The 15,027-nt window shown below is 43.7% G+C and overlaps 1 protein-coding gene across 2 annotated transcripts; it reads right to left on the minus strand.

The window, feature by feature from the left end:
* Positions 1-2,153: 2,153 nt before the first annotated feature.
* PYCR1 (pyrroline-5-carboxylate reductase 1) lies at positions 2,154-11,572 on the minus strand. Of its 2 annotated transcripts, XM_082211154.1 has the most exons (9): positions 11,446-11,572; positions 10,984-11,083; positions 8,884-8,954; positions 8,006-8,185; positions 6,574-6,795; positions 5,203-5,295; positions 4,580-4,743; positions 2,929-4,491; positions 2,154-2,709 (listed from the first exon to the last, which is right to left on the minus strand). In XM_082211154.1, exons 2-8 carry the CDS (start codon positions 11,048-11,050, stop codon positions 4,347-4,349), a joined length of 942 nt encoding a protein of 313 aa, XP_082067280.1. In that variant the 5' UTR covers positions 11,051-11,083; positions 11,446-11,572; the 3' UTR covers positions 2,154-2,709; positions 2,929-4,346. The 2 variants fall into 2 exon arrangements, with proteins under 2 accessions (XP_082067280.1, XP_082067281.1); XM_082211155.1 differs by lacking the exons at positions 2,154-2,709; positions 11,446-11,572 and adding an exon at positions 11,194-11,412 and having other exon boundaries at positions 3,423-4,491.
* Between the last annotated feature and the right edge of the window lie 3,455 nt (positions 11,573-15,027).

The raw sequence follows: 15,027 nt of genomic DNA on the forward strand, positions 1-15,027 counted from the left end.
ATTCTGTTGAATAAGCATCCACAAAAATGTTGAAATGTTGTCATCTTTTTACCTACTGCTGATTGTAATCTTTTGAATATATCTTTTCTGCAACAATTTTAAATGTTTTATTTTATATTGTTGTAAACCTCTTATAAGTTTTTTTCATAGTTAAGCAGTGTATACATTTTGATAAAATTAGATATACAATATACTCTACTCTTTCTACACACATGCACACCATAAATTCTTTCGTACACCAGGTAAGCAACACCTGCTCTAAAGCCAACCCTGATTTTCATCCTCTCCCCATCATTCATTCACTTACTCTCACATGCATTATACATTACTCCAACTGCAAGGCTGAAGAGAACTCATTCTGTGCTATTTCCCCCCAAACTTTTGTGCAAGAAGCTTCTTTGTAAGCTTCTAGGTCTGCTGTGCTTGTTGACATCAGCAAACCATGTCTGAATTCCGGTCATGTTACACAGTAATCTGACATTTGTGGTGCAAGGATGGTGCAAGCCCCACAGGTTTCAAAATGAAAACCATAAAAGTAAAGCAAGATGCAAAAACAAATGTTATAGGTCTGGTGAAAACTATATTAGCTATGGCTTCAGGCAGAAAAAAAACCACAAAACAGATGCATGGTATGTTCAAACCTAAGCAACCATATTCCTCTGTTTGTATTACCAGTACTGATTATTCAAAGAAAAAAACAAAATGTCATTTATGCATAATGACTCCCAGTGCTTTTTTCTGGGGGGATGCAGGGGTACACATACCCCCAAACATTTTGTGAATCTAGGTTTGGCCTCACTGAGGGGCAGTATTTCAATAGAAGTAGGAAAATGAGAGTACGGCAAAACATTTTTTTTTAGAAAAAAAGCACTGATGACTCCAAATAAGAATAAGAATAAGAAGCAACTGCAGGAGCAGAGGCTCCATCCATGGCAGAAGGAATGTAAAAATGGTTACTTTCAATTATTTAGAAAAATGACAGGTTTAGGAGATACAGCTTTTGCAAGAGCACACAACTCTTCCCAAACCATACCCTGGCAAGAAAACAAACAAACCCACAAACCCTGCAATATCTTCAGGGATTGGACTGAGGCTTATGTAGCACAATCTTTAGCATGCTCACTCAGAAGTGAGCCATAGTTAAGTGTGTTTAGAATCGCAGCATTACAGCAATTTATCAATAAGGTACTGGACCTTTAAAATTATGTAAGCCCTCCCTCTAGTGGAATATCTTGTATAGCATGTTTAAACCCAGACAGGAAAAAGTTCAGCATTTCCTGCTTAAGATTAGTATACAGAGTTGTTTCAGCATCAGCAGTTTTTGGGATTCTGGCACCAATAACTGTGCACACAAACAGTAATTATGCACACAGAAATGTATCTCTTATGTTTTTCTGTGTATGGTTGCAACAGTTCTGCAGGATCACAGTTGTCCTGGTGAAATTATGGAACCCTGGGCCAGATGCACACAGGAGCAGCAATATCAGCAACAGGCAGAGAGAGTTGGTTAAGAGTAAATGTTTTTCAATAAGTTCCACCGAAAAGCAATACTGTACAGATTATAATTCCTCCACCTTTAAGAAAACAACTTCCACCATCAGAAAGCAGTTGCAGGTTAATCAACGGACTGAAGTAACTGCAGTTCATTATTTGAATGGATCTACTCAGAAGTTTTATTCAGGATCCTGTCCCTTGTTAGGCCTTCAGACTTCCCCAAAGACTTGTATCTTTAAAAAATATACAGTAAGTGAGGAAGCAGTCTCTATTGGAAGTATTTTTAAAAGTTACCAATTACACAGAGATCTTCATCAGGTGAAATGAAAAAGTATGTATACAGCATATCTATATCCACACACATTAAAAGAGATAATTAAGTGTACTAATCTTGATGCATCTATTGCCCATTCAAATTATCAGAAGTTGACAGAAGTATTGCTCTGTGTTATGTGTGGTCTTGGCAGGCTGACCCTTTTTTCATTTTAAGTGGAACATCCATGTCTCCCCACTTTCATAAATAAATCATTCACACACACACACACACACACACACACACACACACACACACACACACCCGTCCTTGAGAGAAGTTATCATGTTCTGGCCTCTCTGAGCAAGAAACACAGGTAATAAACACACAGTCCACACACCAAGTCTCAGGCTGAGAAGCACAGAGTTTATTCTCCAGAGGAAAATGGGGGTGGGGAGGGGAATACGCCCCTAGAGAGACTGAACATAATGCTCCCAATCTCCACACCTTCCAATAAGCAAGAACCAGGAAACCCAGCAAGTATCTAGGAAATAATACTGTATCCTTAGGTGTCTGTCTTATCATATCTCCAAGCGTGACCCTGGTCCACTGTATTTCTTTCACCCACCCGCCAAGTTCTTTATTCCAATCATTACCATATGACGAGGCTGGCGGGGCAGAGCCTTGAAGGACAAAGGCTTTCTGTTGGAGCTGGGGAGGAGGAGGAGGAGGAGGAGGAATACAGAATGTCTGGGGAGTTAGCTCCTGAGCACCTTGAAGTAAACAAGTTACAAATAACAACCAGCATATTTTGAAAGGATCGTGAGGTATTCTACATAAAGCTTCCCAGAGGTTGTGTTTGTTACTAGAGCGAATGTCATTAGCAAAAAAACAAAACAAAAAAACACAACAACAAACAACCCCAAATACATTTTTAAAACCTCTTCTCTATACAGTAGTACCTCGGGTTAAGTTAAGTACTTAATTCGTTCTGGAGGTCCGTTCTTAACCTGAAACTGTTCTTAACCTGAAGCACCACTTTAGCTAATGGGGCCTCCCGCTGCCGCACAATTTCTGTTCTCATCCTGAAGCAAAGTTCTTAACCCGAGGTACTATTTCTGGGTTAACGGAGTCTGTAACCTGAAGCGTATGTAACCAGAGGTACCACTGTATATGAAGACAGCACCTTTGAAGGAATGGGCGGTGATAAAAAGCAAGCAAATGTAGTTGAGACAGCAGGCTAGTTCTGACGTATCTGGAAACCATGGTTTGATTCTAGCTTGTCATTACTAAACCATGCTCATAGAGCTAGAGCAGGGATGGAGAACCTGAGGACCTCTAAATGTTGCAGGATTACAACTCTCAACAGCCAGGGGGAGCATGGTGAACTCCCTGGCATGTCCAGTTAAAAAGGGCTGTGTAGCGGACAATGTGAAAGCCCTTCCTCTGCCCTGGAGAGTTGCTGTCAGTCATTGTTGGAAATAATACAGAGGTAGATGGGCAAGGAGTCTGGCCTGGCATAAGGCAGTTTCCTAAGTTTCTCTAGTAGCTGAGCTACACCAGACTTTTAATCTATGTGGACATCCACTTCTGCTGGTAACAGGAGAACGGAATATGTAGCAATGCAAAAGTCCTAGCAAGAATAAGAGAAGTTGGAAGGAGGCAGAAACAGAAAAATTGTGAGAGATTTTATTTTACTACTATTGTGGGCAGCATGGTAGGAGCCGCCAAGGAAATTTGGGGTCCTCTATACAAAGTGAGATAAACAGTGTGTGGGGAACAGTGGCAATCCAGTTTGCAGTGAGGAGCAAAAAAAAAAAAGGCCGCTATAGCCCGAAGTCCAGAGTGCATTGCAGACTGTACAGCAGCCACTATTTCATGAGAATGGGATACACAACAACTGCCAGGACTTGAAGGGCCTGCCTGGGGTCAAGTCCCTGGCCTATTAAATAAGAAGTGTGCCCATACCAGTGAATGTCTACCAGCCTGATACAGCCACAGAAGACAGACAAAGACTGGGAGAGACCAGGTTAAAATCTCTGCTTAGACATGGTCCTCCCCAGGTTACTTTGGGCCAGCCATTGTCTCTCAGGGCAATGTACCTCACAAGCAAGGCTTTTTTTCAGCCAAAACTCTCTGAAACTCAGTTCCGGCACCTCTCAGGTAGGCACCATTGCCATTCTAAAAGAATGAGGGAGGTGTTCATGGTGAGTCCTGGAACCTCTTTTTCTAGAAAAATAGCACTGTTCACGAAGTTGATGAAAGGATTAACAGGAAGGGTGTGCCCCGGAGGAAGGGAGGAGGATGTAAATAACAAAACACCGTAATCACAACTACAGGAGCAAAATCCCTCAGGGTCAGAAGTACACACAGTCACCTACCCAATGGAAAGTGGTGCTGGTGACAGTCTGCCTCCTGCTCAGCCCCCAGAAATGCTGGTCCCTGCTACCCTTTAATTAATCACATCTGGATGCTAAAACCCCGTTTTCTCCTGCAGCCGCGAAACCAGGCTAGGCCCCACCACACAAAAAAATGGCTTAAGCTACTGCTTCCCCTGAAAGGGAAAGGAAAGTGTTGGCTAGGCAAGGCCCAGGTCTCCTCATTGCTTCTTGCTGCCAGGATTCTTTTTGCTGAATAAGCTGACCTTGTTGGCAGAGGAAGACTCCAGTTTCACTTTATCCATTAAGGTCTTCTTAACAGCGGCCGGGGAGACCTTCTCCTGGTCAGCCAAGCATTGTAGTTCCCTGTTGGGGGAAGAGGGAAAAGCTTGTGAGCTGCTCAGGAGGCTCAGCTAAGGCAGGGCAGCTCTTAAGACTCCACGCCGGCATGTACCTTGTCCTGATGCAGGATGCCTCCACAGCATTGATGAGGAGTGAACGGAAGCCACCACTCTCCAAGAAGTGCAGGGCGTAGATGGTAGCACCCCCAGGTGAGCAAACATTGTCCTTCAGCTGTCCGGGGTGCTGCTCTGAATCCAGCAGCATCTTGGCAGCTCCCTGCAGCATTGAGAAGATGAGTCGAAAAGCTCATCAGAAGCGGCAGCTACACACACACACACACACACACACACACACAACACACACACACACAGCCTCTCTATGGAAACACTCAAGGCGATTTCAAAAACTATGCACAAGTACACAAACCAGAAGAACTGCAACACCTGCCTCAAAACTGGAAAATTCTGAAAAGATTGCAAAAAAAGCCTGACCTGCATTGCGCAGGACTGAAGCCAACACCATCACAGACATCTGCTGGGCCTTTCCCAGAGTGCCTTTCTTTCCTTCTTGCAATTGCAACAAGAAGAGAAGAAAGCAACATGGTGCAGAGTGCTTTCATAAATACTGCTTTTTGAGGTAAATGGAATAGAAGCGCTGGGAGATGTTTTCAATCAAATATTGAAAAGGCAGAGTGGACATAGCTTGAAGAAGCAGCAAACAAGGTGAAATACTGACCAGCAAAGCTTGAGCTCCCAGCCGGACGGCTAGCCTGCGAGGAAGGCCCATCTTCACGCCTCCATCTGCCAGGGCATCCAGGGCTGTGAATGCCTAGGAGGACAGAAGTTATCACAAGAAAATAAAGACATGAAATGCAACAAGGGGGTAGGGCAAAGAGACAGGCATTATCGTCTAGCTTACAGGTAGACAATCCACAGGCTGCATGCTACCCTCAGAGGCCTGGAGTGCTGCCTGCCTTAGGTGTCCAAGCTGCCCCTCTACTGCCAAATTCCCCACTGCCTGACTGGCTGTGGAATGTGATTTGCTTGGGAAGAAAGGTGTGCAGGGATATCCTACCCTATGCTGCTCTAATACAACAACTGTGCTCTCCCAGCAGCTGATAGGAAGATTGGCAGACGGAGTACAAATTCTATGAGGAGGAAGCCACAGGGAGGGACATCCTCCTCATATAAACTGAGCATGTGTGTGAGAATGAGTGCGTGGGAGCATCTGATCTGGTCCACAACCACCCTCCTACCACCGTAGTGTGACCCCCAAAGTGGCCAAAAGTTTGTCCACCCACAAGCACAGATTGTTTCTTAAGTGCTATCTTTCCTCTGCCAAAAAAAAGGAAGAAGCCAGGATAGACACTCTAAGGAAAGCAAACCTCATATTCCTGAAAGTCCCCTCTGCATAAACAAGTTTATTTTGGAGACAGCTCCCATCCAAACTGTGTCTATGACTATTGAGACTTATTTATCCACCAGGCACCCCCAAATGTTAACTGATTCTCGGTCTTGGTTTATCTTCAAATCCATTAAGCAACTGAAAAGTCCATGGCTCAGATGGTGTTCTAGAGATTCAACATGCTGCTATAAATGCCTAATCAAAAAAGGTAAAGGACCCCTGGACAGTTAAGTCCAGTCAAAATTGACTATGGAGTGTGGCACTCATCTCCGCTTTCAAGCCGAGGGAGCTGGCATTTGTCTGCAGACAGCTTTTCCGGTCCACATGGTCGCTTCTGGCACAATGGGACATCATGACGGAAGCCAGAGCAGATGGAAACATTTACCTTCCCACCGCAGTAGTACCTATTTATCTACTAGCGCTTGTATGCTTTTGAACTGCTACCTTGGCAGGAGCTGGGACAGAGCAATGGGAGCTCACCCCGTCACGCGGATTCGAACTGCTGACCTTATGATTGGCAAGCCCAAGAGGCTCTGTGATGTAAACCACAGTGCCACCCATATACCTAATAAAGAAAAGTACTGCAGGCTGATCTGCCTTCTGTGAAAATGTAAGGATACCACAAGCATCGTTTCTGCACTTAAAATTCCCCCTTGCCTACTAAGTTCTTTTTACTTCATACAGGGAAGAGATGGTGCTTACATAAGCAGGTCCACTGCCACTGAGTCCAGTGACAGCATCTATCAAGTCTTCTTCCACTTCAGTGCAGAAGCCCACACTAGCCATCAGTTGTTCCAAGAGCTTTCCATCCTCTACGTCAGCATGGGTCCCCGTAGCGTAGACAGTAGCTCCTTCTCTTACAATCACAGGTGTGTTGGTCATGCACCTGATCACTTTCGGGGTGGGACAGAAGGCAGAAAGTTTCTTGAGATAAAGAGAAATAGGAGAGACAAGTGAGTATATTTAATATACAAATTGCATTCAAAATGAGCTCTTCTAGCAAAGGGCAGAGATAACCATTTTCAGGGTTCTAGATCACATCGAGAGGCTATACATCACTGACACCATCCTGTGAAAAATGAAGAATGTGTCTGTGATGTGGCAACGAAGTGCTCTGCAACTGAGTTTGTCCGGGAAAGAAACCTCTGCAGCCAATAGTACAATGGAGGTGTTTTAGTCTGCTTTTTTATTCTGTGGTTTGCTTTATATTCGCTGGTGGTTTTTATTATTGTATTCATATGGGGATACAAGCAATGATACACAGAGTCAGGCTCTCTAAGAAGCCTGGGGAGGACTGGAACACTTCCAGCTTTTGAAGCCCCTCAGCCATAATAAACGCAGCCACAGGAAAAATGATGACACGTGATAACAAAATAAGACAGCAAAAGAAAAAAAGAAGAGTGGAAGATTTTAAAAAATCTCACTTTCATGCAATCTCAATGCTGATGTTAAGCTTATGACAAAATCCTGTATCAGTTAACAAAAAAGTTGCATGTCTTTTACCAAATCACATCTCCCATTTGCTTAAATTTGTCGTTCTAACCTGAGAAATTGTGTCATAATTTGAACCAATGAACATAAAAACAAGTTGCAAAACTTAACAGACGCCAAAATAATTAGCAGGTGTCTAAATTTAAAGCCCCCTTTCAGCTTTAGGTCCCAGACCAAATGGTCCCCTTCCCCTACCCCCTCCCACTGGCACTGCTCAGAGTAGATCCACTGATATGGACTTTTAAACTTATGTTGATTAATTTCAGTGGGTCTAGTCTGAGCACAACTTAGTTTGGTAACACCTATGGTGTATGGAATAGGTTTATTCACATTTCTATACACCACCCGGAATTCTTCAATAAAGGGCAGTTAAACTTTGCTTTTTAAATCATGAGTAAATAATAATTCAGCTAAGCTCCCTACTAAGGAGTGATTCTGGCTAGCAGGAAATTGCTCTGGCAGAGGGGCTGTAAGAAAGTAAAGCACAAGTTGATCCTCACCCCTGTTGACCGGAGAAAGTCACAGGATTGTCACCATCAGTTTCTAGTCTGGTCTTCAGAAAAGAGTCCAGAGGCTACCCTGTTTCTACCCTCAGCCTCTCCTGAAAAGACTTGCCAGAAAGGAAGGGCTGTGAGTCTCTTACCTTTTCAATAGAGCTGATCGTGACCCCAGCAGCGCATGAGACCACAATGTGCCGATCCTCTATATCTGAGCCAATCTCATCCAGGATGAATGGAATTATGGGAGGTTTCACTGCCAGAAACAGGACGTCACTGTTTTTAACCGTCTCTTTGTTGCTTAGAGTGAAATTCACACCCATTTTCTGGAATATAGGAGTTGGAACAGGTGAAGTGTAACAAGAATAACAACAGGATTTAGACATGCGGGGTCAGCCTAGAATTAGGCAGGATCTAGTTTACTGAAAATTTCAGAAACTGGATGAACTCTGACACTCTGTCAGTCACCATCAAGGTCACAGGACTTTGTCCTTTACATATCAAACAGACAGTGAATGTGGGAGGCAGAGACTAAACTGCACTACTGCTTGGGTTTTTCTGCCAATATGGATGAAGTGTCCTAAATAACCTCTCCTAGATGGGGTTGCACTCCCCACAGAAGATCAGGTACACAATTAGGAGATGCTCCTGTACTTTGCTTTATCCTTAAATACTCAGGCAACATTAGTGTCCAGTACATTGTATCAGCTTCATTTGGCTCACCTACTGCTGCCATGCCTGGATAAATGGACATGGCCTCAGTTACTTACGCCTAATTACATCAAGACCAAGAGCTGCAATGTTCTTTATGTGAAGAGTTCAGAATCTGCAGTCAGCAAAAAATGTATCCGGCAGAATTTTGGTTGCTGTGTGACAATCAGAACAAATCACACCAATACTATTAAATGCATGGGCATAGCAGCTTAAAGTGCTGGTATTGATTTTAAAAGCTAGGGTGGCCTCATACGGAGAAGACAGGGTGTGGGGTTAAGAAATATTAGATTTTTTAGTTCCTGACACTTACCCTCAACCCTGATACAGTAGGGAGATCAGTGTCTGGCGAACTTGCTGTTATCTTGTGAGCAGCCAAAACTCCTAGAAAGAAGAATGGTCAATTTTAGCTTTAACACAGTCTTCTGCCAACAGCTATTGAGCATTTTCTCCCTCTTCAGCATATCCCTTCCATTAAGACTGTTAGTATGAACAGCATTACCCTTCACGTTATACAACCGTTAGTTGTGGGGTCTTATATCCTCCCCCCACCTAAAGAATGGATACATATATTTCTAGAAGGTGGCATACCAATAGGCAAATGCCTAGATAATTTGCACATAGAATTACCACCCTTAAGACCTTTATGCTTCCCAGATCTGTGAGACAAACCAAGCCTACTTTTGCATAGTTGGCCTTTTTTTTGGTAACAGTCTTATTACTTCATTCCTAATGAATCATAGAATCATAGAGTTGGAAGAGACCACAAGGGCCATCGAGTCCAACCCCCTGCCAAGCAGGAAACACCATCAGAGCACTCCTGACATATGGTTGTCAAGCCTCTGCTTAAAGACCTCCAAAGTAGGAGACTCCACCACACTCCTTGGCAGCAAATTCCACTGTCGAACAGCTCTTACTGTCAGGAAGTTCTTCCTAACGTTTAGGTGGAATCTTCTTTCTTGTAGTTTGGATCCATTGCTCCGTGTCCGCTTCTCTGGAGCAGCAGAAAACAACCTTTCTCCCTCCTCTATGTGACATCCTTTTATATATTTGAACATGGCTATCATATCACCCCTTAACCTCCTCTTCTCCAGGCTAAACATGCCCAGCTCCCTTAGCCGTTCCTCATAAGGCATCGTTTCCAGGCCTTTGACCATTTTGGTTGCCCTCTTCTGGACACGTTCCAGTTTGTCAGTGTCCTTCTTGAATTGTGGTGCCCAGAACTGGACACAGTACTCCAGGTGTGGTCTGACCAGAGCAGAATACAGTGGCACTATTACTTCCCTTGATCTAGATGCTATACTCCTATTGACACTTGGCAAAAGGAGACAGAATTTTTCTTCTCCATGTTAATCCTTTGGAGGCCTTTGAGAATCCCCATTGTAGGTTTTGATTGCAGGCAATGGTTGCTGCAACCTGGACATTTAAAATGAAAGGAATAAATGCAAGGAAAACTGACAGTACACACCACCCACTCTTGTTTCTAAGCAGCTAGCATTTTTTAAACAATGCACATCCTTTAGTGCAGAACAGGTTATTCCAGAGAGGCTGATATTTATCAGGAACACCATTATGGGCAGAATTTCATTAATTAACTTACCATTCCAAAAATGAAGCATAAGCTTAAAGTTGGGTGTGTACTAACAAATACAAAAAGGTCTGAGCACATAATGCCAACGCTGGCCCGACTGCACTGGCTGCCAATTAGTTTTCAGGCCCAATTCAATGTGCTTGTTTTGGCCTATAAAGCCTTAAACAGCTCAGGACTGCAATACCTCAAGGACCACCTCTCCCTATATGAACTGACCCAGAACCCTGCAATCATCATCTGAGGCCCTCCTTCGGGTGCTTTCTTCATGAGAGATCCAGCAACACGAGAGTGGGTCTTTTCTGTGGTGGCTCCCTGCTTGTTGACTGCTCTCCCTAGGGAGACTCACCTGCTACCTTCATTACATATGTTTAGGTGTGAAGCAAAAATATTCCTCTTCTCCCAGGACTTTGTTTAATTAAAAAATCCATGGCCCTTTAAACTGTGGAAGGGGGTTTGTTATTATTGTTGTTAGTTACTATACTATTATTTTGTGTTTTTATATTGTAAACCACCTTGTGATCACTGGATGATGGGTGTTATAGAGAGTTAATAAACAAACCAAATAATAAATAAAAGCACACACCCCACACCCAGGCCAGACACTTCTCTTGAAGGCAACACCTCACTCCAGATAAGGAGTGCCATCTGACAGAAGGAGAAATATGCATATTGGGGATTTAACATCATTTCCATTTTTTAAAATCAGAACTATAAAGTTATATAAATAAGGAACTCTGATACCAAGAATCCCATGCAGACAGGAGTTTTGACTGTTTATTTCATGTTACATCTTGTTTCAGGAAGCACTGGGGGCCTGCCTACCTGCTGCGGTGAAACCCCTAGCCAGGGAGAAGGCGAGCTGCCCCGCGCCGATGAATCCCACACTCATGGTGTCAGTTGCCTGGAGGTGACCTAATGGATTCTTGGGAGTGAATAAGAACACGACAAATTAGAAGTTTCCCTGCCAGCGACCCGACTGTCTTCAGATCCTGCGCTGATTCAGGGGACTTGGCCAGACCAGGTGGGGCTCACCGTATATCAGATATACAAAAATGCCAGGCGATTTCTCTTCTATATCACTCGCCCTTCACAACTCAGTTCACCCAATTCGTTCCTTCCCTTCGGCTCCACTTCGCTTCCCACTTTCCCCCCTTTGTCTCGCCAAGCCTCTTTCCCCTCCTTCCGCCCGCTCCAAGTCTCGGCTTGATCCGTTCCACGTTACTCGCAGCCCTCGCCCCATCCCCTGCCTCTACTTGCGCTCAACCTGCTCCCCAGAGCACAAACCTGATAGCGCCCACGTGGCCCCACGGGTGGGAGGAAAAAAAGAGCGGACGCGGCGTCGCGTGGCAAAGGGAACAGAGCGATAACACCTCGTCCAATCCGAGGGAAGGGGGTGCGGCGTCGCTGGCATCCCGTTCAATCAAATGCTGAGGAGGCGGGTCACCAGCTGCCTATTGGAGCAACCTTTGTTTGCGGTTGCATCAGTCGATGCTTTAGCGGAAGCCGCGAGAGACCTATTTCACGGCTTGGTTTTCGGCAGCAGGTAATGGCTGCTGCGGCCCATCTGGGCGTTTCCGATGGCAAGCAATACGTACAACTTGAGGCCTCGCTGACCCCTGGGAATCGTAGTCTTGGGGGAGCAGACGACGATGTGTGATAATATAGTTGCATCTTTCAAGTGCAGTATTCACAGACCCTGCAAGTGTCCCTATTTTCTAGGGGCGTCCCTGATTTAGAGAAGCCGTCCCGGTTTCTGATTTGATCCCAGAAAGTCCTACTTTTCCTTAGAATGTCCCTATTTTCATTGGAGAAATGTTGGAGTTATCCAACCCCCGAGCCGTCTGAAGGCAGTCCTGTATAGGGAAACTTTTTAAAAATGTTTAATGTTTTATTATGTTTTTATATATGTTGGAAACTGCCCAGAGTGGCTGGGGCAACACAGTAAGATGTGCGAGGTATAAATAATAAAATTATCATTAGGGAATGGGACGTCCCTATTTCCATTGGAGAAATGTTGGAGGGTATGAGTTTGCGATTTCTAAAACAAGTGTCTGCACTGAAAATTATTTAGAGATCAGATTATTCGAGTTAGAAACTTTGCTTTCTAACGGTAATTATTCAGCTATGATTATTTGGTGAAGTTCACTTCGTATATGCTCAGAGGTGCCCTGAAATCAGTAAGCTACTTGGTCCTTCCACACTAGAGCCCTTTAGAACTACCAATGCACTGCTTTTCCACAACCAGCTGAAAGCAGGTCTATAACTGTTTGGTTCCATGCAGCATTTGAAAAACAGTATGTACTGTAGTGTTGCTTTATCCTGTATAATCTTGAAGGAATCATGTAGGTCCTACCATAGGACAACCATTGGGTGAGGGGACGGAAGGGGCACAGTACATTTTAGGTGAGTGAGTTTTGTCCCACATGTTAAGATCTCTGAAGAAAAATAACTAGATTAATAACAGGTGTCCAGCAATGGGGAGAGGGTGCAAGTTCCTAGGAGGGTGGTGCGCTTGCCCCTCTCTCCCTTGCCCCCCATGCTTTCAGGTGTCCTGAAGGACAGTGTTGAAGTAATAGCTGTTCCTAGTCAAGTCATTTTTTGTGCTTGGAATGAGGAGTGGGGGACGGGTTCTCTTTTGCTTCAGGCAGCAAAATATCTTGTGTATGTCCTTCATCTAATGCACAACCGCACAGAAAAGCCAAACTGGAGCAAATCTTTACTGCATTTGACATAGAAATCCCAAGCGATTTTTTTAAAAACCTTTCCTTATTTTTCTGTTTGGTTTGCATACGTGCTTTAGTATACACACCACACACACATACACAGAGGAAAGCACAAAATGTCAAAAAGTAACTGGAGATAGGGCTGTGTTGCATGACATTGTGGTGGGTGGACCAGATGACCCTTCCAACTCTGATACTATGACATGTAATACCAAAGGGGCAAGCGGCTCGTTTTGTACTTTGTTCATTTCTTGTATTGATAACTAATAGGCAGTCATTGCAGATCTTTCAACACCACTGTAATATGTGTAAAAGTGGGTGTTCCATTAAGCACCTTAGCAGCTGAACTTGGCACTAGCTGCAGCTTCTGAACCAAACACAAGACTAGCCCCACATGCAGTGCATTACAGTAGTTCAGTCATGCAGTTACCAGTGTATGGAGCACAGTGACATCCGCAATATTGTGGTTGCTATGTTAAATATACATAGTTCTCGTAGAACACAGAAGTTGACAGATACATCCCGTCATATTGCTGCAGAGCTGTCAGAAGCTGTAGTTGTCAAAACTATTACATATTGTACAAACAAATGAAAAGCCTACTCTTTATATTGGGCTAAAACAGAGATAGAGCTAAATAGATTAACAGGTGACTGACTGAAACATTGCGTCAAGCATTTAATGTGATTGTAAATCCCCTAGTTGCATTCTATTTTGCTTGTTTTAAAAATAGATGTCCTAATACTGTGTCTTGTGCTATTAGAAGCTATCCTGGCAAACTGAATGATGAGGTATAAATGTTTTAAATAAACATTACAGTCCCATTGCTTTCATTCACAAGTGCTGTGAGAAATGTTATTTGCTTCTGCTAATTCCTTCAATCATTCGCCAGGCCTAGCTCTTATTTTGCATGATATCAAAATTGTTGTTAATGGCAGGAACTAAGGAATTAATTTCTCATAAACAAATGTATTTGTGTGGGTTTGTTGGTGAAGGAAGTAGGCTGTATGTAAGATCCTTCTAACCCTTGGATCCTGCAAGTGTTAAAATTTAAGTCAGGCTAGCTTCCTGTGTTGATGTGATAGCCTGAGTGATGGGTCATAAAGGGAAGCAAAGGAAAGCGGCTCTGTGTGAGATGGTAAATGGGTGGGGCCCCTCCCCAACTCCCCCAGCTCACAGTTTGTTAGAAGGACAAAGCAAGAGTTTAGAGTTGTGTTTGCAGTAATATGGCCTAGCAGCAAAACAGCAAGCAGAGAGAAAGAGCCATGCCAGATCACTGCTGTGGCTATGGGAGAAACAATACACTTTGAGGGTGTTAATGCTATGAATCCGTCCATCGTAGACTCAGGTTGTATACATGTACAAATAAACCATGTATCCTAAAGACACTACAGTCTTCGCTGTGCCTCATTTCCAAAAGGAAATACAAACCCTGGGTAAGTGCCTGGAACCCCAGGAATCTCATACTGCTCAGAGGCTGGGGTGACGTGCAACAATATGAATGGAATGGCCTATCCAAAGAAGCTGGGGTTTGTTTTTTAATTGGCCAGCTTATTGTGTTGCCTAAAAAAAACCCAACCCTGAGATTGAAAATAGATTCCATTTGTGGTTCAGGTCTGGGAGCTTAAAGAGCTTGGCAATTGTAGATATTTGGAGTTATGCAGTGAAGGCAATACCGCCTCCAAATAAACCCTCTGTGCCTTTCATTGGATTTACCAGTTGAGTAGTGCCAGTTTGAGACTCAGCTCTCCATGTGTTCACATGCCTCAAATTCCATCAGTGCTTCTCCTCATTTAATCTCCTGGAATCTTCTGAGTTGAATGTCAGTATCTTCTAATGCAGTTCCATGCACTAAGGTTGATGAGACATTTTAAATGGGGCAGCTCTCAGCTGTGAAAGTCACACGTGTTCATGCTTTGTGCTGCTCATCCAGTCTTCCAGTCCCCCAGAGCACACTACTTCCAAACTTAGGCAATGATTTGAAGCAATAAATAATTATTTTAGGCGTTTCGTGAAATCAGTTTTACTCTGCTCATGACTGACTATAGTTAAAATTGTAGGTACAAATACATCAATGGAGATATTTATTGTGAACTAAATGCATGAACACAAATCTCTTGTCAGACTGCTCTGGATTCCTTTCCT

Source organism: Podarcis vaucheri (genome assembly GCF_965113315.1).
Source record: "Podarcis vaucheri genome assembly, chromosome: 2".
NCBI lineage: Eukaryota > Metazoa > Chordata > Lepidosauria > Squamata > Lacertidae > Podarcis > Podarcis vaucheri.